Source organism: Lutjanus erythropterus, chromosome 8 (assembly GCF_056507025.1).
Source record: "Lutjanus erythropterus isolate fLutEry1 chromosome 8, fLutEry1.hap2, whole genome shotgun sequence".
Classification (NCBI taxonomy): Eukaryota; Metazoa; Chordata; class Actinopteri; order Lutjaniformes; family Lutjanidae; genus Lutjanus; species Lutjanus erythropterus.
Window position 1 is genome coordinate 23297005 of NC_139324.1, and position 22430 is coordinate 23319434.

At 38.7% G+C, this 22430-nt stretch overlaps 1 protein-coding gene across 1 annotated transcript in view; it reads right to left on the minus strand.

Moving 5' to 3' along the window:
- man1a2 (mannosidase, alpha, class 1A, member 2) overlaps positions 1–22430 on the minus strand; it is a 153817-nt gene that overhangs the window by 110155 nt on the left and 21232 nt on the right. Inside the window, exon 3 of the mRNA XM_084724956.1 lies at positions 11442–11703. Coding sequence (XP_084581082.1) covers positions 11442–11703 — 262 coding nt within the window. The remainder of the gene's footprint in view (positions 1–11441; positions 11704–22430) is intronic.

Sequence of the window (22430 nt, forward strand, 5' to 3'; positions counted from 1 at the left end):
ATGATGCCCTTGCATGCAGCTTGCTGCTTCTTTATCTCTTGCAATGTAGCACAGTTGACATGACAAAAGCTGTCAGGCAGGTCATCCTATTAATTTATAATATACAGACAATGGCGCACACACATACTCAAGCTCAGATACATACAGACATACACAGGTGGACATTTCCCAAACAGAAAAGATAAGGGGAAAAAACTGAAAACTTCTCTCCCTGTCAGTTCTGCAATCTTGATTGCTGACCAAAGTGGAGAAAGGACGACCCTGGTTTTCATTTGGTCTTTTTTATTGTATTAGTAGCTGAAAGAGAAGCAAAGCTGGAGATAGAGCGGTTCTTCTGCAGCAGTGGTGGTGGTGGCCAGAGGAACAGACCCATTGTAGAGTGATCCTGTCCTCTGCCAGCTTCACTGTCACTCCCTCTCCATCACCTGAGCTCCAATTGGTGAGACTCACTGTGCATCTCCTACGCTTAGTCAAACACAGTTAAACTGTTTGTTTTGGCTAATAACTCTGCCTTACTATCACACATTTCAAGGGGCATGACCAACCATTAAACAACCATTGTTCAACAGGGGGTAAAGAAAAGTAATCCAAAAGAAATGCTACACATAAAATAATCAGCATGTTGTTTGTCTCTATATCGTATATTTAAAATCATATTTATACTGCATAAGGTGTACTGGGCACATGCACTGTGGGAGAGAAGCAAATAAAAAACAACACCCCCATCTCAAGCTTGCATCTTGCTAACATATTTATTTGGTGACCTCATGAAAATCATCATAATATTTAATTTAATTTGTCAGTGTTTGTGATTTAAGTTATTTTATTCTCAGTGTTAATGCTACTGTCTGTTTAGTGCAAGTCTGCACTTACAGGGAACTGCTGCCTTCTCACAGACTTTTTCCACAAATCAATGTGTTGTTTGACATGGAAAAAGGCTGCAAGAAATAAAAAAATAAAATAAAATAATAATAATAATAAAACTGAGCTCAATAAGGAGTGTAAGTAAGCAGTACACATTTATAAGTCTTATGACTCATGACTGATCAGGCATTGGCCCTGAAGCAGCTACTGTAGCCTCTGCATCACTGTTAGTGAAACGGAGAAAAGATGCAAGTCAGCTGAGAACAACTCAAGCTGCAATGCAACACTCATGTGACATTCCCCACTCAATTAACTTTCTCACAGTGGACAATTTCAATGAACATTCATGATGTTAATTGTGGCTGCATTCAATGTAGGTGTTTCAGTGAGCTATATTATTTATTCATATATTTTTAACATTGTGTTAGCATGCTGTGGACTGCACTTTAAGATAAATCTTACGCAGTTTGTGGTGGTGTTAGATTGGATTGCATTGCATTGTCTGATGACTCAAAAGTCATAGTGACAAGACCTTGACACAAGTTGTAACAAAATATTCCATATTACCCTAGAATGATCATGTAATTGAGAAAGACTAGGGAAGGAAAGATGAAATGAGTCGGGTAAGTAAAAAATGGCTTGTTTTGAAGACAAAATTATTTTCAAGCAGGGACTGGATAAAGATACAGCAGAAAAAATGAGGATTTGACAAGCAAACAAATACTGTAGAATGAATCAGGGGTTTCAGTACAAAAAAGGGAACTCTCACAAAACCAGGAGAAATAACTACAGCTGAGATAAGTTTACTTTATTTTTGAAAAGAAAAATAATATACACAAGAGCAAAATTAAAGGAATTTATAATTATAAAGAAGAAGAATGCGAGGTTACCAAGTCTAGCTCCCTTTTCAGAATTCTGTACTGAAATTTTGTGTACTGAATAAGAGAAGAGAAACAGTTATTCAAACAGAGTTAAGGTCCTTCATATGTACAAATCATCTAAATAGTGTTCAGTCCTTGGTGGAAATTTGAAAAACTCAGGACAAAAGCCTTCATACTACTTGACTGTGCCACTGCTTTGAGAGATCTAGGTTATATTCTTTCTGAATGTATGCTCCACTTTTCAGCTCAGCTCCTCACATTTCTTTATTCTTTCATAACTTTCGTTCAATTTCTCTCTGGCATAAGTACGTCTATCTCTGAGAGATCACAAGAGTTGTCCCCAAATATGGCTCTGAACCCATCTATAATTCTTCTAGTTTTTGTGATATGGTGTGTCTTAGTAACACTGACAATGTCCTAATGCTGCATTTATGCAGCAGGGGCAAAATGGGAAGAATCACAAAAAGTGCAGCTAGGTATTCTAGATTGGGAGCATTCATGCATGGCTTCCTTTAATTTATCTGAATTTGTTGTTTTAGTTTTAATATTGGATTTTATTTAGATTTAAGTAGGCCTAGGTGATAAAACAATAGCCATGTACAATATAGCAACAATAAATACTTCATCGATAGCAATAAGAATTTTTCAAAACAATGTTCAATAGTTTCACTTAAATGCATAAAATGCAAATCACCATGAAAGAACATAATGAACACAGTTTGGCTCATAAACAGCCTATAATATCCCTTGGTAATGGAGTGTGCTACAAATGATGCACAAACATCCAATTACTGAATAGGTTAGTTTATCAGTTACACCATCAACATATGATACAACAACATACAGTATGTGGAGTTTAGTGTAGTTTAGTAAATGAGTGCAGATGAGGAAATCATGAATAAAAAAGGACAGGTCAGCTCGCCAAGTAGAGAAAATTTTTCTTGCCTAAAATTTTGTATTTGTCTGTGTTTTTCATTATTGTGTTAATATTAATAATATTACCTGGGTGTCTTGATAAATAAAGTGGTTAAATTCTTCTACAGTTTTTGTTTTTAGACTAAGTAAGTGAAAAATTATCAATAACTATCAACATTGACTAAAATTTAATATTTTATCACAATAAAGCCCTAAATGTAACTGACATGATTTGCTGCCATTTTGCCACAGGTTTGCTGACACTGCTTTAGTTAATCTCTGACCTGGATCATGTACATTTTTTCCCCACTGGGCAGCTCATAATTGCGGTCTGAACAATATGACTCAAACACAGCATTGCTGCTTGGACTTACATGGAGAATAATGCCTGTATTCAGCAGCTGGAGGCCCTGTTGACATATAAAACCATACATAATGTATAGCCTACATAATGTCTTCTACAGAGGGGATGGGTTATCAAATGTCACCTCCCCACACATGCTCTGGAAGTCCATCTTGCAAGACAGCATCACCAATTTTATGAACTAACGTTGCCTCACAACAAATAATTTGTAGCCCAGCCACAATCCATGTTCAAAAGGAAATTAACATTAGCAACAACAACACAACACCAGGGTATGGACATGACATATTAAACCTGCTCTTTTAGTCCTGTCACAGAATACAGTGCTATGGACAAGCAAGGCAACAACTGCAATGTTCATGGCTTTTTTTTCCTCCTTCATTTATCATAAATGAAGTAATTTAAAAAAAAAACAAACAAACAAACAAACAAACACAATGAATGTCACTAATATGTCATACTGTTACATACATACGTTGAGCCAACCTAAATACCGTGACAGCCATAGCCCATTTACAGTCTCTAGATAGGTTATTTTCCCCTGCCCTTTCTGTGAGACTGAAATAATATACAGTGTCTACGGATGAAAAGCGCTCATTGTTCAGCACAAATCAATGCAGCAATCCATATAAAAGCAGATGATTTTATAAGCCTTATAATAGTGGCTGGATAGGGGAGATTCCTTCAAGGAGCCACATAACACTGAGCTGATTTACAAAGGAAAGACAGAAGGTAAGAGACTGTTGCAAAGGCCAAGAGACGGAGGTGTGATTGTACGAATACAATATTGAGGTAAAAAGAAGAAAGACAACTGAAGAGTGATAAGAAAAAGAGCAAGTGAGAAAGAAAGAAAGAAAAGGTTAAACGTAGAGAAAAAGTAAGATGGGGAATAATTAGAGAAAGGTAAAGTGCAGGGGAATGATGAAAGCTGAGCTGTGCAACAAACACACACAAATACAGGTGGTGTGCAATAAACACACAAGGCAATATGCTAAAAACAGTAAATGCTTCAAAGAGAGTGAGAGAGGGAGGATGCCAGATAGAAAGATAGAGGGTTGCATACAAGAGATGGAGCAGGAGAACTCACCGCCATCTCTGCAGATATTCCATGTCTCCATCGGAAACTGCTCTCTCTTTATGGGCCAATGCATCTGTATAGCGGCACCATTTAGATTGCACTTAAATAGCACTGCTTTGGCCATTGACTTATCTGGGCTTTCCAGCCACAGCTCATAGCTCTGCAGGGAAAAACACATGCTCTCTCCAATGCCAGCCACAAATCTGTAACCGTTAGCTTATCACTCAACAGTCACAGCTGAGTGACTGGCAAGCCAAGTCAGCAGTAAGATCTACGACCTTCGAGCGTTGTACCGTCTCCTAATGAGCCAAAGTAGGCAGTGAGATTTAGATATGACACATTCTTCTTTTCTTTTTAAGGTTGTGTGGTGATTCTCCAATGTGATTACCAGTAATCAGCTGTCAGTCAAAGGCAGTCTGCATCATTTCACTGAGATACATTATTAACAACGTTAGATTTGCTGAAAGTGGTCCTTGCCCACATTGCATTCAGACATAGGCACTGACTGGACAGATGTGTTCTGATATAGTCACCATGCTACACACTAGTTGCAGGATTCAGCATTAATGTTTCTTTTTAACTTGGCCAATCAAGCAAGTAGGTCAGATATCTGCATGCACACAGTGAATTTTCACTTGCCCCTACACAAATTCTGTTATTTATTAGCAAGTATCAATAATGTCTTCAATAGGTATAGTCGTTGTGGTACTGCATGCCTACATCAATCCTGTTCTTCTGTTTAAGCACACTTGCACTGGAATCAGTCAGAAAGTAGTTGCTAGATTCACTTGCCTGGAGTGGCATTTTATGGTTTGGTTTGTAGTTTATGCACTATTCATAGAATAATACAAGGGCACAGTGCAGGCAAGGTGCAGGTGTAGAATACATAATATCAACACTTGATGCAATAATAACCAGATTATCAATTTTCCCTCATGTGTATTAAATTAAAATGAAATAGTTCAGATTTCACTATAAATGTTTTGTACACTCTGTGGGTCTCATGGTTTTGCATCAGCTAGATATCAAGTATCAAATTAGCATTGTTTCAGTCTCAAGTATCGTTTTAGTATGAAGTATCATGATACTAAACTGGGTATTGGTATTGACGTCACAATTTTGGTATTGTGGCAACACTAACTGATATAAAATATAAAATTTTCTAAACCATTTCTACAAATTACAAGAAGGCACTGAAGCATCAGTGAGCAATATAACCAAGCAATCAAGAAGTTACACATTTATCCAGAAGCAGAAACAACATTTACTAGATTCCAAATCATTAGAGAGGACTAAACATAAATAACTAAGTTATATTTAGATTTCTTAACTTAAAAGCAATGCAAACCTGGGGGACAACATTACCTTCTAATATTAGATTAGACAATTTTCTTCTGCATTTTGAAGTCCACAAATTGTCTCACTAACTAGCGCTTTTCCAGCATTACTGATGAACAAACTTTATTGAAAATGAACTGTGCCTTTGTACCATGGCCCATTAACTGCAACAGCCAGCTTATTTCAACAGCTCTGGGCCAACAATACCTCATGATGTGACAGGTGAATAGTATTGGAACAGTTAATAGTCATTCATTTCATTCCTTTTCTTTTATTGCCCTAAAGCTCTTTCCATCTCCAGACAAAGGTTTAATGGCCACTAATGTCCGGGTTGCGTAATTAGCAGAATAGCAAAAGAGCACAGAGATCCGAGCTAATGGAAGTGGTGGAAAAGGAGGGTTTTTGTGTTCTGTACAGTCAATGAAATATGTATTTGGAAGGCATAAAAACGAGGCTCATTTCTATTTCTGGAGGAACAAAGGGCCTGAGTGGCATGATGACTGAACCACAGAGAAGCAAAGTACCCTGCTGAATCTGACTGATTTCCCTGATTTATGACATCCACAGAAAGACTGATTAAGGTCAGAATTGTAGTTTGAACAGTTGACATTACCAGCAACCAGCAGTTATTTCACTTACAAATCCCAGAGCAGACGAAGACAGAGAAGCAAAGGTGTTGTGACAAAGTTATTAATAATCAAGACTCATAACTACTGTCACTTATCACGATCACCAGATCAAGTAAAATGTATGAGAAACAGTTGCATCAGTTTCTGAGAATCACATATTGGCAGTGTTTCCCCTATAACTGTACAGGCCTGGTTGGCCACAAAGCTAGTGGGAACCTCCACTAAGCCAAATTTGAATGCAAAAAATAATGTCAAATATCCAAATGAATGATTTGCGTTTGTGGGGACCTCTGTGCAGTGCTGTTGCAATGAATCACACAAACTGTTGCCTTCATGATATGCTAAGGTTTTACAAAGGTCATAGGTTACACAGCTTATTTTTACACTGCAAATGCAGCTTATTAAGTCTTCCTCTCCTTTTAATCACCTTGTTTGAAGTCTTGAATATTCCGAGCAAACAAAAACTTGAAGACAAATCGAATGCCATCCCACCTAACTCATCTATTAAAGTTTTTTTCCAGCACAGACAATTAGGCCTGAAATAAAAATATCTGGGGGAAACACTAACAGAGAAATACTAAGAAAACTGAAGAAGACCAATACAAATTTCTGTATTTTCCGCACCAAAATTAGCTGTTCTTCCTCTTCATTCAACGTTAACATATTTTTTACCATACTTCACTTTAAGTTTTTCCTTCAAATTCTTTTTTTGGGCAAGGCTGCCAACTAGTGTTAACACAATACTGGAATTTCTATTTTCAATACAGTACCCTGAATAGGCATGGGAATCTCTGGTACCTCACGATTCAATTACAATTCAGAGGGCAATGATTCGATGACAAAATGATTCTCGATGCATCTTGATGCATCAAAATTCTAAACTCTTAAGCCGTGGCCATGCAGTGTCAGTTGGATTTTATTTATTCTGGATTTTATTCTGCAGCTGCTCACATTCAGTCTTCTTCACCAAAACTTAAGAAGTAGCCTACTTTAGAAGGAAACATGACACATATGATACATTTGGGGGTGGGGGGGTCTTTTGTCAGATTTGACTGAGAATCTAGTTTTGACTGAAAAGAAAAGGGGACACAATTTTCAGTCTCTTGCTCCAGGTTCCCTGAATAGGAAACCTAACTGGCAATTTAATGGTCTGCAGCCAATTTTATTAAAAAACAGAACAAAACAGCATTAATCCATCAATTAATCAGTTTGAAAGAATCCTACAGTCCCCTGCCTGTATGACAATAACAAATTGAGGGGGATGCGGAGTGTTTCGCTGTGTATGTTACTAACATTATGTCTCCAGGAGTGGAGAACAGCCTCTCTGCTGCACCATCAGCTCTGAGGAAAGACCATCATGCAGAGTCCAACATGCAGAGCAGGTACAGAGTTTTTACAGTGAAACAGACTGAGTAGAGAGCGACTGTCTTAACAACAGTTTGTCACAGCTGACGTTGCTCCGCTCTGTGAATGTGAAATCTTAATGTCTCTGGGCAATTGTAAATAGTATTCACAATACACTTCACCTTTGTCTTGCAAATGCAATTATTTAGACTCTAAAATAAAACAATGATGAAAATGATTACAACTGCTGCTTTTTGAGAAGATGAAGTACATGTCCTTGTTAACTGCTGATAACTCTAGCGTGAGCTCACTATAGACTGTCCGGGTGCTGCACTGCCCTCACAACTTAGTTCCACCTTTTGTGCTCTGACAACATCATGTTAATTGACATTTAGAAAATCAATTTTTGACTTTCTGAATCTGCATCGATTCCGAGTCCACATCGTAATGCATCTAAGAATTCCAAAATATTCCCCCACCCCTAACCCTGAACATCGATATTCAATACCGTTTTCGATACCACGGGGAAAAACTGACTCAGCATCACAAGTATATTATATCTTAGATTTTTATTAAAAGATAAACATAATAAGGCTATAGCATGACAACAGATATTCAACTGAAGCAAATAAGATGAGTGATTAGAAGAAGACAGCATTGTGAGTCAGAGAGGAGGGAGGACTATGTGGGCACTGCAGGGGTGTGTGTGAAAACTCACTTTCAGAGAGGAGAGAGCAAAAAAGTGCAGCTGGTATCAGAGTATCGATACTGTGAAAAATGAGTACAGAAGGCATTTCAAATTATGTCGTATTGATTTTTATTTTTATATCATTATTTTTGACAACACAATCAACTACTGACTGCTGTCAATACAAGTGTGGGCCTAGTATGGATTTTCTAAAAAATATGGAGAAGTTGACAAAAATCAACAGCTCTGTCCAGGCAAAATAAATAACTTTTTTTTTTTTTTTTTAATTTTCACTTAATGGTCCTTTAAAAATATAATCCGTTTCATCCTTGGGTTAATTTGTATTGCCAGTGTTTTTATTGCAGATATTTAATGCCAGGAGTAGCATACAGCTACAAAACTGTGCTAACAGCTAAAAAATTGTCAAGTAAATCAGCATTGATCATTTACCTCCACTCCAATCATTACAACCAGGAGCAAAGATTGTAATCATTTACGCTTCACAGTCATGAACTGTGAACAGGACCAAATTCTGAAACAAACCAAAATAATAATAGTAATGCAGGAAGGACTGTGTCAGACAGTGTAAGACATTAGATCAGACAGGTGTTATAATCCAATGGAAAGTAACAGATTGGCTCAACAGCAACCAGTACATGAATTAGTGTTTACTGACTACAGGAAATATAAACAAAGGCAAGAAAATGGATGTTGATACTCCTTCCTGGACTTGAATTTGTAACATTAAAACACAGGCCAAATGTATGCCTGTAGCCACGATTTTAAAAACGAAAGAAAAAAAGAACTGTAGCTTTTCAGTGACAATTGTATGCAGTGTGTGATTATGATTTCTCCTTGGAATCACAAGGCAATCAGGAAAACGGGAATCTGCTGTGCCATGCTGTAGCCCATACAGCTGCTACTTTCTTGCTCATTTGGGAGTGTATGGCATTCTCTCTGAATGGTAATTATGAAGGGAACAAAAGGGGCATTTAGAGACAAAGGCGGGTTTGGAGTGAATGGGCCAGCTCCCATGCGCAGCGAGTGTTCTGACTCCAAGTGCTGTTTCAAGAGAGACGATATGAGGTAATTATGCAGGAGAACTTGCAGGGGGGAGAAGAGCAGAGAGAGGCAGATAGGCTGGGGTTGGCTTAGTGTCTATAGAGAGCACGACCAGATAGCACCATCTGCATTCAGCACAGACACTGTCCGTCTGGCTTGCTGTTGCCTTCAATAAAAGCTGGCGCCGAGACAGACATTAGGCAAAAGAAATGGATTCAGACGTACAGTATAGTCAAACACAAACTGGCCCTCGCACACACGCTAAATGAGCACCAATTCTGTGGTTGAAAGTTTTCACCCCAGTCTATTGCAAGATGATCCTCACAGGATTCAATGTGAATAGTGAGTTGAAGGCACCAATTTAGGGATGTCTGCCAAACGATCACAGGAAACTAATAGAGGCTATGCACGTGATGTCACAGTATGTGGAAATCACTGGAGTTACACCCACTGAGTAGCAAAAGGATTACTGAGTGGCAGCATGAGTGTCCAGCTGGAATGCCACATAAACATATAATGCACATCTAAAATGGGAAAGAGCTGTTGTGCAATTTTACAAATAGATTCAACAAGAGATCAAAGTGATCTTTGCATCCTGCCAAAAGCAAAAGAGAAGCAAATGGATCCCTGCAATTCACCGAAACAATTGGAATCCCGGCACTGTAATGCAGATTTGCGGGTGCCATTTGTCTCAGGTATAGGCCTGGGCAACACAGCTGAAAAGTCGGAGTAGGCCAAGCATGACATCCCTCTCATCCGCAATGCTTTCCAGCTCCACCACCTCAGCTGGCTCCTTTCAACTTGAAGAAGCAGCAGCTACTCCAAGCTCCCTCCAAATGTCTGAGCCCCTCATCCTCTGATAGTCGTTGTCCAACTTAAAAAAAAAAAAAAAACACAAAAGACTACGATACCAGTGAGCTGACCTGTCCTTTTTATCTACACGTGTAACTCCATGCTGTTTCTTGTCACACTTGTAACTCCACACTGTTTCTCGTGTGTGCTTTCATGGCAGTTTGCATTCAATGCATTTAAGTGAAACTGTTTGATATTTTATCAAACCTCTTTCTTATTGCTGTTGATGATGTGTCTACCACTGACAGATTTCACCGTTATTTTAATTGCCCAGGCCTACTCAGGTATATTGGATTTTTCGGCAAAAAACATCCCTTAAGTTATATACTGCTTAAAATAATGTTACTCATCACTTAAGTATTTAGCATCTTTCATTTATACTGCATTTATACTACTGTTGTACAAACATGCATCGCATCACATCATATATCCTCACTCCAGACATAACTGCACACACCACAGCTGCTGCATATGAAGAGGTTTCATGAATAATCTAAAAACAAAAATATCTATAACATCCATTCTTGGCTTTGGGTATTTCCCTAGCATCAAAATCAGATGCACATTAGGCTTGTGAAGCATAAAGGTATTACATTACACCAGGGTATTAAGAAATATTGAAAGTATAATTTTAATTACAGTCCTTAACACATTTGCTCTTCTTTGGATTAAACTAATAGGGATACACTAAATCGAAGTGCACAGCACAGGCCACCAGGGGTCAGTCTCTGTGTGGCAGTGCAGCTGATAAGACAAACATGCAAATAAGTATTTGTTTTACTTCCAGTTTCCAGGTTTTTTATTACTAAAGTCAGCCATGTTGCAGGACGTTTTACCATTCAGTCTGACTGCAGAAGGCGTGTTCCAGTGGGAAAGTGACATCACTGCATACCTGCTATATCCAATATTCCATGTCCCACACTGGAATACATAGACTTGTACAAAATAGCAATGGCACTTGCTTTTCTTATGGAATCGGCAAAGCATTAGTGTAACTGTCTCACCAATAAAAGCCATTAAACTCTCATCAGTTTCTCACATTAGATGTTTTGCTTAACATGCAGATACGTAAATAAGGACACACAATTAGCAATTAAGAGGTGGCATTTAAAGATTTAAAGGGTGTAAAGTTCAGATGAGTAAGCACGCCAAAGGAGGAGGTCTTCATTTTATGGCAAAATGAGGGACTCACGCTGATTTATTGATGATAATAAAATAGCTTGATATAAGAACAAGCCTCAGCTTTTGCTCTAATTTCTGTAAGTGCAGTTTTTGCACACTGTTTGAATGTTCTTGCAGCACACTATGAGCCCCTAGAGTCTGTAGCTCATGTACATGCTCCAAAATGACACCACAGATCAGTAAAAGGAACCAAACTTATTCACTGGATAGTTAAAAAGCTTTAACTGGTTAAAGGTCATCTTACCTCTCTGATCTTGTCACGTTTCTCTTTGACATCTGGCTCTGGTGGCTCGCCATCACTAACACCCACCACTTTGGGCATGGGGACGGGTGGCAAGGGTTTAGGCCCTGTATCCTTCTTTTTCAGGTCCTCCATTACTTTGTTCTTCTCTGTCTGAATCTCAGCCTGCAGCTCCTCACGTGACTTTCTCAGCTTCTCCTTTGCCTCCTGCAGTGCTCGCTCGTGGTCTGCCCGAATCTTGTCCCGCAGGCTCTCCTCCTCCTCCCTGTAGGAGGCAGGAAAAAGGCAGGTGGTAAGTTTTTTTTATTCTTCATTCTCCAGAGATTATTTTAACCAAGTCTGACACAAAAAATCTGAAACATTTGGGGAAGAAAAGGGGTGCAGAAGGCAGTTCTTTTTTAAATTAATTAAAGCTTAACTTGAAGAACAAACACTGAACCTCTGGGAAATAGATGTGATGACAGACTGTGTTAGAGATGAAAACAAGGAAAAGTTGTGTGTGTTTTCTGTATAAAAGAGCAATTTTGCCCATTTTTCACCTGGAGGTCTTATAAGGTTTTATTTAATGAAAGAATATCAAATTATTATAAATGTTGGTAGTAGGCACTGAATAAGCAGGTTAAGAAGCCCTTGCAGTAAAACAACTACAGGAAACCAGACTAAAATGCCCCTACCTCTAATTCAGATCATTATGGGAAAGACAAAACTTCAGTCTCTAATGGGGAAACAAACCCCCCACCTCACTACTCTGCAGTCACATCAGCTCCAGAAAAGGGTTCAGGTGTAAAGGAACACAATGAGGAGGCAAGCAGTGCCGGAATGAGAAACATCATCTTCGGTTTCACATGGTGGTACAAGCCCCAAGGTGTTGACACAACTCTACCCCATGAGGATGTGGGTTAGTAATGAAAAACAGACACAGCGGTGACAAGTGACAGGAGGACAATGACACTGAACTAGTCTTCTGCTGTTATGAAGGATAGTCTTTGAATCTCACTAAGCTGTTATATGGGCTGACACAAATACAACCAAATGATATACACCAGGTTTATTCTTATTTTTTATTATATCATTATTATCATTATCATTATCATCATCATCATAAATGTGCAACCACATTTGATACAGGTATGTCTGACATTAACCTGCAGGCAAAAAGGCTGCTGCTGCTAGCACTGCTAGCATCAGTCACACTGTGTGGCAGTTAATGTTCCAATGTCACATATGACATTATTTACCCACAGATGCTGTGATTCCACTCGGTCTGCAAACACAACACATTTAGTCAGTTGTTATCATGTTTTGTGGGATAATTTGCAATGTTCACAATGTACAGCACATAGTGCCACACATTTTATCAAGATTTTAAATACTGTTTGGTTACTGAAAAATGTGATTAACAGCTTAAACAGGTGATTCCACTGTTACATGAGGAGAAATGATGTTCAGCTCAGCAATGCTGTATTTTTAACTAATAAACATTACATGTATAGGTCTCACCCTTATTATCACATCCTATTCAGGTGATGGGTGCAGTGTGGGAGGAAGGATGGTGGGAGGAAGGATGAATTCAAATATGGATTTTCTTTCAAAAGAGAAGCTGTTTTGCATTTGAAATTATAATTTTGGTCTTTGCAGTAATCTTTGCATGATTATCTGATGTCTTACACTAGGCAACATTCATTACCAAACATCAATGTGATATGAACAGAATAGGGATGAAAGAAACATTTTGATAAAGGACAAACACAAGATTAATTTCCTCTGACACTTAAGTCAGTCCCTTATTTTTTCCCACCAAACCTGCTGGTTTTCTTAAGTTGTCAGTACCAAAATTACCTACACTGTGAAATATTAAAGATCAGTAAGTCTATGCATGACAGTTTGTGCTACCGTTCGTCTTAAAAGTGTTAAAACATGTTAACTATGAGATGCCAAGTGCAATAAATACAATAAACTTTGAAAATAACTGTGTCATCTTAAGGCAAGCAAGTGAGTCTGTTTATTAATGACCTTTCTTATGATAAACACAGGAAATGTGGGGGGAACTGATGACCTGCTGTGATCTGTGTGGACTCAGCTGCAAGCCTCCACAGAGCTACACAGCTAAACATCTGTGGAAAAACTAAGAATGATGTCCTGGGAATGATACTCAACAATCAACTATCCTTCTGGTATATTTACAGAGAGCTCCTACTGATTCTACCAAAAAATATAATAAAAAGTATAGTTTTGTGGTTTCTTATTTCTTTTAATATTTTGTTAATGATTTCTGGACTAACATGCAGACAAGTGGAACAATACATAGAATGTTTTAACTTTGTGGCATAGCAAGACCAAAAAAACAAACAAGTGAAATTTTGGTTCACACCCATGGTGGTTAGTATGTGTGGAAAATTTGACAAACTGTGCAGGTGTATGTAAAAACTGTATTATGCACTTGGCTAAGTATGGAGCAAAAACACTGACTCAATATTTGTTATTCATCTATTAGCCTAACTCTAACCACATGTCATGCTACACTTAGCCTGTGGTCTTGTTTTTAATCAAAGCTTTTCTTCCCGATATAGCAGGAATTCAAGGCCAGGATTTATATATTTTTCCTCCTGCTCAGGTGTTTTACATTCACATGTGTACATCCATACACAGCGTGTGACTAAAATTACTGCTGATCAGACAGAAGGTAGGAGGCAGAGGAAGGATGAGGTGCGAATCAGCCTACACAAGAGCAGATGTCTTTATTGTAGACCTGGTTGATAAGACTAGGCCTATTCGGTACTACACTGGCCAACTTCAGAAAGAGACAAAGAGCCACCAGACTGCTATACAGAGCAGTGATGAAAGAAAGAATTTGGTAGCATTTAGTCAAATAACAGAAGCAGTGGCACACTTCACATAATATACCTGCTGCCTTCAAATGACTGTAATAGGAGTTAATCAACTAAAAGCAAAAACTTTTATGCGTGCATGCATTATCAATTAATCTGTTGATTATTTTCACGATTAATTGTTTACTCTAAAAAATATCAAAATTGTAAAAAATGACCATAACTTTTCCCCAGAGCACAAAGCAACATGTTAAAATTTCTTCTTTTGTACAACCAACAGTCCAAAAACCAAAGACTCTTCCACTTTCTATAACAACCAATTGGCAAATGCTTGACATTTTTTGCTTGAAATATTACTGAAATGATTCACTGATTATCAAAATAATTAGCAACTATGTTTCTTTCGATCATCTATCTGGTTAAATGAATTGTTGCAGCTCTAACATTTTATTATTTTGATTATCTATTCATTGTTTCAATCATTTTTCAAGGAAAATGTCAAACATTTGCTTGTTCCAACTTCTTAAATGTAAGGGTTTGCTGCTGTTCTTTGTTATTTATGATTATAAATTAAGAGTTTTTGGGTTTTGGACTGAAGCAATTTGACGATGTCAACTTACAATCTGGGAAACTGTCTGAGCATTTTTCACAATTTTTTTGAAATTTTATAGACTAAACAATTAACCACGAAAATCATCTGAAATTTGATCAATGATTAAACAATCATTAGTTGCAGCCCTACGAGCAAAACAACTTTTAAGGTTTTGCTTGTAATGCTTTTTAGATTTTGCTTTGTAGATGCTCACCCCCCTTTAGAGATCTTATGGGTGGTGGGCATCTACAAATGTCATAAACATGATTGTACCATTCACAGTGCACTGTTGACCTACTTCAAGCAGGCAAACAAACATACATTTATTCTGCCCACTAAGGTGCATGGTGAGTCACCAAACTACCAAACAGGTGCAGGTGAGGAAAAGAAACCTCACTGTGGAAAAAAGTCACTTGGCTGTTCCCCCCGCCAAGTGGCAAAGCATCCTCACTAAAACAGAACCCTACGAGAGAGAGAGTATATAAGACTGCGAGAAACTTCAGGGCTGAGTGTGTCCATACATCAAGAGTGCATGTATCACTGCTGTAACAGTGACTGTGTGAAGAAATGAGAATATAAAGGACTAGAAGTAAAATTCCAAGAAGAACAGGGAAAGGAATAGAGGCAGTAGCGAGCCAAAAATGAGAAAATAAACATCTGTACAGGAGGACTGAAGATGGGTTACAAGAGGAAACGAGCCAGAACAGACTAAGTGATCAGCATGCATCAACCAACCATTTTCTTTTCTGGTTCCTGTTCAGGTTCAGTTGGGGCTGTGGCATTTCCCAGCATGCACTGAGCAGGAGACAGGGTAAACCCAGGCCACAGTGTGTGAGCAAGAGTGACAAAGAAATGTGTAAAAGATATGTAGGAGAATAATGAGGAAACAGCGATGAGATAAAGAACTGAGACTGTGACACAGAGCCAATGAGACGGAGAAATGAATGTGCAAGACAAACGGGAAAGAGACAGACGTTTTATACTAATTATCCTTCACACAACAGAATGTGCATCCATTTTATAATTCTATCGTGACGCTGAATGTGGGGCCAACAGAGACCAAAATAAACAGCTTCTGAGTTACGCAACATCGCCCTGGAAAAAACTCATAAATATTCAAATCACAACTCAGTGTGTCTGACTTTAATTGATAGAAAACAAATTTTGCAACACCAAGATGGCAATTACTCTGTATACTAGTTTCAGTGAATGCATGCATTTGTAAGAATGTTTCAAATGAGCAGTATTTATTTTGTGGGGATTTCATGTTTATGTGTAGTGCGTGTGTGTGTGTTTGTATTGTACATTCCACTTGGTGATACAGCTTTTGTGCCAATGCGTGTGCATTTAATACCTATACTATTTCGAGCTCTGTGATGGTTTCTGGGTACGAATGACTGCAATATTGCAATTTGTGTGTGTGTTGTTTGTGTGTGTGTCTACACCCAGGGGGTGTCACACCCTCTCTGTATGACATCCTCTGTGCCTCTATGAATGAACATGCCCTCAGCAACATGCATTCAAATGTGATATTTAGACGGTGCCGATGGTATTAGATGACTGCCTCATTTCTGTAGGAGTGTTCACATATATATGTGTATGCTTATGAGATGTGAGACAGCATGGCAAAAGAAAACAAGGAGGTTAAGCTGTCATCATCATCCAATGCATGCTCATTCTGCTCCATGTGTGTTGGAATTGGGCAATGTAGCTTGGCTTGGAACTGAATAAGTAATATCTCAATATTTTAAGGCTATGCAGTGATATGCAATATATATTTTGATATTAACATTGTCTTTAAAATAACATGTCATTAATGCTCACACCCCATGAAGCCTGGATACAACACCGATGATGTAACCAAGTTAGTTCATCGTAAGATATTAAAATGTAAAAAAAGAACACAAAAAAACCCCACAAAATGTCTCCATACTGCTTGTGTGGTGTAATCCAAGTGTGCCACAACATTAAAATTTGACCCAAAAAGACACCATTTACGTACACTCTTGACTGCATGGAAATCTGGCAGTTTCCCAGATGACAAAGAAGGTGAATTTAGTGTGGGACTGAACTGAAAAAAAGTCACAAATAGTCGAGTTTTCATATTGAAAAGCCAAATCCAATTTGACCGACAAAATTCTGAGTCAGGTACAACCCTAACCACAGCCTAACTGTACTTGTGTATTACCAGCCACGCCTTCCCCTTTACAGAAGGCAAAGACCTGTGTGAGTGACATTGTCTAGAGCAATTTGGTGCAAAAGTTAACTGGCTAGTTTGCAGCTACAGACTAAAGAGAATTATAATAGCCTAAAACAGAGGTTTCCCAGATACGATTCATAGCTGATAGATGATTTGTCACTTGTTACTTAACAAAATAAAAGATTTTCACAGTCTGCACAACTTCTTCTGTGAAGAGTACAAGTAGTGATGCCCTGATGGCTGAGGTAGTAAAGTGTGCGACCTATGTGCTTAACCTTGGTCCTCTGCAGCAGCCCTGGTTTGACTCCAACCTGTGGCCTTTTGCTGCTTATGGTCCCCATCTCTCTCCCTGCTTTCCAGGCATGTCTTTAGCTGTATGATCAATGAAAGAAATCCCAAAAGTCCAAAAATAATCTTAAAAAGAAGAATACAAGAAGACGCCATAGTAACGTAGTAAACAGAGACACAGCCCCCAACTATTACACTACAACCTGACCTGATCTACGCACCTTATGGTAAAGTAAAATACCGTAATTACCCCTCTGCAGCAACCAGCAGAAATACTGAAAACTTGAATATGATATAGTCATACACCAGTGAAAACTCACAAACATATATGCATTAGCATTCTGCACCCTCTTCTCTCTGCCTGTACATGCTTCTCTTCTTTAATCTTATATCACTCTTTTCTCTTCCTCCATACTCACACCAAGGATTGCCAAGGATTTGCTCTGAGTCTCATATAATGTCAAACACACAATTAAGAGCACATCAACAGCTGCCTGACTCAATTACCTTGACAAAGACAAGCGTGGGTTGCAACTATCAGGCACCCAGGTGACCACACCAAGCCTCATCTACACTCATCTTTTCAAGTACCCCACCGCCCATCCCCAACATTTTACTGATGCGAGGAGAGTCTCACCTCTCTAATTAGGCTAATTGTTTCAGTCACATCAGGCATCCAGAAATCACTTCCTCAATCTATCAGCCTTCCTGTCACTGGAATGTCTTCTTCAGTGGCATCATGAAATTTGCTACTCAGCAAAAGCTGATCCTTTACATAGCAAATGGACAGAAGCAGCAGTTGTCCGACTGCCTTGTGGGGTATCTAAGAGATGTGTTTTTTGAAGCTGTGGAAACACAAGACTCTAGGGAGAGCAGCAAAGGCTAGATGCCATGTAGTCATAGCAACAAACACACACACGCACGGGTCACAGACAGCAAGTCAAGTCAATTATGCAAGGGTATAAGACTGTTGGGCTATTAGTGACTGCAGAGTATCTGAAAGTAGTTGTACTCCAGCTGCAGGGGAAATACAAACATGGAAACTGCCTCTCAGACAAGATCTGAGTTACCAGGCAAAGTGTTAGACTCCTACAGCATTTTAAGCAACTGCATTTTTACCTTGGGAAAAGAGGTTATGCATAGAAAATGTTTATTATTCTAGTCATGTGTCCTTTGTGTGCATTGAAGTAATTAAATGCTGAAAAAGCATCCACAACAGCAACATCTGCGAACAATGGGGCCATACCTACTGAAAAAGACGTGATTTAGAATGCCAACTTAAGTTAAACCCACATTGAATCACATTCACACAACACTGCTGTCACAGGTTCACCTCTTGTCATCACTAGGGATGTGTATTGTTTTTTGGGATTTTATCATTACCAATACTTCTTATCAATATAAATTAGACTTGCACCGATTAATCGGCAATGCTCAGAATCGGGCCGGTTTTCACGTGACTGGCCTTGACCGGTGACCGGCCGGTCAGCGTCACAAATCCGGTTCTGTGCACGTCACTGTCACACACATGTTCTGCACGATGGTCACGTCATGCACGCAGCAGACAAACTGACCGTGACGTCAACACAGCGCTGATAACAGCTACACACTCTGACATGTCTGCTTGAAGCTGGTGTCAGAGACAGATTCCAAGAACAAGATAAAGAGAAGACAGACAGTCTACAACGAGACAGAGCAGCTGACAATGGCGCAGAACAGCTGTAAACTCTCTCGCACTTCAGGCTAATGCTAGCAAGCTAGCAGCAGACTGCTGTTCACAGAGGGACAGTTCAAATCTCACCTCCTGTTCTGGCTGAAGAATAAACAACCTGTGTTGATGCGTCTCCTCAAACATTTTCTCATCCAGACTCCTTTAACTTCTGTGTCTGTTTTTCTCACGGCAAAGTTTTACTTCAAACTGTTACACCGCGTTAGTCTCCGGTTTGTTTACATCTGCTTCCACAAAAGATCACATGAAATCGCGTCCCATGAAATCCCGCAAGATGATCTCGCGTTCACCCAATTCATAACCTTAATATAAAAATATAATAAGGCCTGGTTGTAATCTGGATGATTTTGGAGAAAGTATTAAATGAATATTTAATAGTCAGTGTCTTATTATGAACACATTTACAAGAAAAGTTGCAAAAATGTTTGTGAATGCTGTCAATTACAGTTATTAGAAAGACTGAAAATCGGAACCGCCCAAAATCGGAATCGGTAGGTCAGACCCCTCAAAAATCGGACATCAGAATCAGCTAAGAAAGTTGAAATCGGTGCAAGTCTAATATAAATGCTTATCAATGACCTTATCATACCACTTTCCATTATTTGATACAAAAAAATAAAAATATGCAAAGATGTGAAAACATTTACAATTGTGAAAACAGGCATTTAACTGGGATCAGTGGTAACTGGGGTTAAGCTGTGGTCATCTCCTGAGCAAAGAAAGAGCATCTTGTTACTAAAAGGTCAGTCCACTTTAAGTGAGCCAGTGTCCAAGTTTGGAGCTAACACCCTTTCAGCAGCTTGTAAGACACAGGAACTTGGCTTGCATCTTGAGGAGGTGTAGCATTTATTTACTGATAAATAGCCTAAACTGTACACACACTGCACTGCCACATTCACAGCTGAGCAAAACCTGGAGGAATGGCTTGTCACTAAAATGGGAATAGCTGGTTCACCTTAAAGGTCAATCCACCGTAATTGAGCCTGTGTCAAAGTTTTTGTTAAGTTCAGAGCCAACTCCCTTCAGCAGCTTGCAAGACACATGACCTTGCCTTGCATGAGTTGCAGCATTTATTTACTGACAAACAGAATAACTGTAAACACACTGTACTTCACTGCTATGTTCAGCTGTAACGCCAATGCGCTCTCTCTTTCTTACTTTTTCTCCGTCTGACTGTCACGACTGCACATTCATTAACAGCTCCGAGGGGTGTGTCATATTGTATCATACAAAATAATATTGGTACAATATTTTATATGATTTTAAAAAATCATATCATGATAATGGCAATGAGCTAAACTAATGACATAATGATGTTGTCATATTGAAACACATAGCAATAACAAGCATGGCTAAAAGCAAAAGTAATATACTGGCTTCTCAGTGGAGGAGGCTGCTTTACTCGTGCACAGAAAGGCAACCTCCAGGAAGAAGAAAATGAACTGTGAATGTGGAATAACTCGAAGTTCCAAATGCTGTTTATTTCACTGATAAGTGTTTACTTGTCTAACAAATGATTACTTTTGCTGTAACATTACTTTCCAGTCCTCACGTGAAGTTGCAAGATTGTTTTTCCTTTGGAGAATGGTAATTGTCAATCTGTGATGAGCATTTCTTGCATCAATGTTAACATCTACCTGGTGCTTTCTGTTATAATCAGTGTCAAGATTATCAGGAAAGCACAAAGTTTCTTGTTTAAATGCTTTGGTCTACTCACAGATGTGTGAACTGAGCTGGATATGAAATATCCCTACGAGGTGCAAAACTTTATTTTATAAAGAGATAAGACGAAGATTCTCTCCTCTCCCTTTCAAGGCTTTTCTCATAGATGTGTTAACTGACCTGGACACAAAGCGCCCTAAGTGCGAAATATCAGGCTAGTTTTAAAACAGGTAAAATAGAGCCCTCTTCACCTCCTCTTATAACAAAAAATGAAGAAATCTAGTCGAGGTGTTCGCATTTTAGGAGTGGCGTACTACCGATTCTAATTGCATGTTGGGAAAACACTGGATAGAACTACAAACCACTGTGGTCTACAGCCAGCAATGTCATTTTAACCATATCATAAAAGGTTCTTCTCAATCTGGCTCTTCAGCAGCACTTGGTCCCCTTGTTGCTTGTGACATATTTTTATCCTCCTCTTCAACCAGTCTCACAAGACAATTGAAAGACATCTTCTCTAAGGAGACAAAAACCTCTGTACATGACTGATATTGCTCACTGGCAATTTATTTAGCCTTTTTAGGCTTATGGTTTGCTCATCATTCAGAATGCATCAAAGACAGTTGTCTTGTCATATATCATGCAGGACTTGGTTATACTATCATTATCAGAGGCAATTAGACTTGCATCGATTAATCAGCAATGCTCGGAATCGGGCTGATTTTCACGTGACAGGCCCTGACCGGTGACTGGCCGGTCAGAATGGCCTTTATTATCCTTTTGTAAAAATACAGACCAGTTTAACTCCTATATTTTGATAAACGCATTCCATTAATCCACATCATCCTGTCACAACATGAGCTTTACGGAAGCACATGGAATAATGTGTTTTCTGGAGGCTTGTGTACAGGAAACAAGGCCTCTGTTGAATAATTTAAGTCAACAAACCGCCTTCCTGTCACACAAGTGTTCATCTCCTTGACAAACCTATGAAAAACTAAATCAACTTCAGATTTGTGAAAGCTCATCAGAGGCCTATGACGATCTGGGGAAGATTTGGTTAAGACTACACAAAATCATAATAGCCCTTTTCATACTGAACCTGTCTAACTAACTCTAACAGCTATTCTCTTACCAAAACTGAAAAACACAAGTTGCACAATTAATTAAACAAGAGTTGGTGTCTAACAAGGAATGGTTACCTAGCTTATTTGTCTTACAGAAGTTCTACAACCGATTGTTTTTACTTTCAGTTAATCTTATTATTTTTAGCACTTTTTCAAAAGTTTTAAATCTGAGTTTGTCAAAAATCAGCCCATTTAGTTGATGCTTTTCTTTTTGCCTGAAAATGCAGGCCACCCTGACAGCCGCCAATTAACTCACAGACAAATAATTTGTCTGTGAGTTAATTGTTGTAATTATCCTCTTGTGCCAGCCCTGCAAATATCTGCTGTGGATGTGCAACAATTGTCCTAGATGTAAGAAAATGACCAGTTATAGGATGCTTGAAAAAAGACAAAATCAAAAGCCTGGTAATATTTTTACAGGAGCAAATGTAATGTTAAAGTGATTATAGATAAAAGATACATGTTAGTGTGCGAACAAACTAAACATTTCCTTGGAGCTACTCTCTTTCCTGTTGTACTACTCTTATAGAATGACAACATCCACTGAAAAATCCAGGGCCACTTTA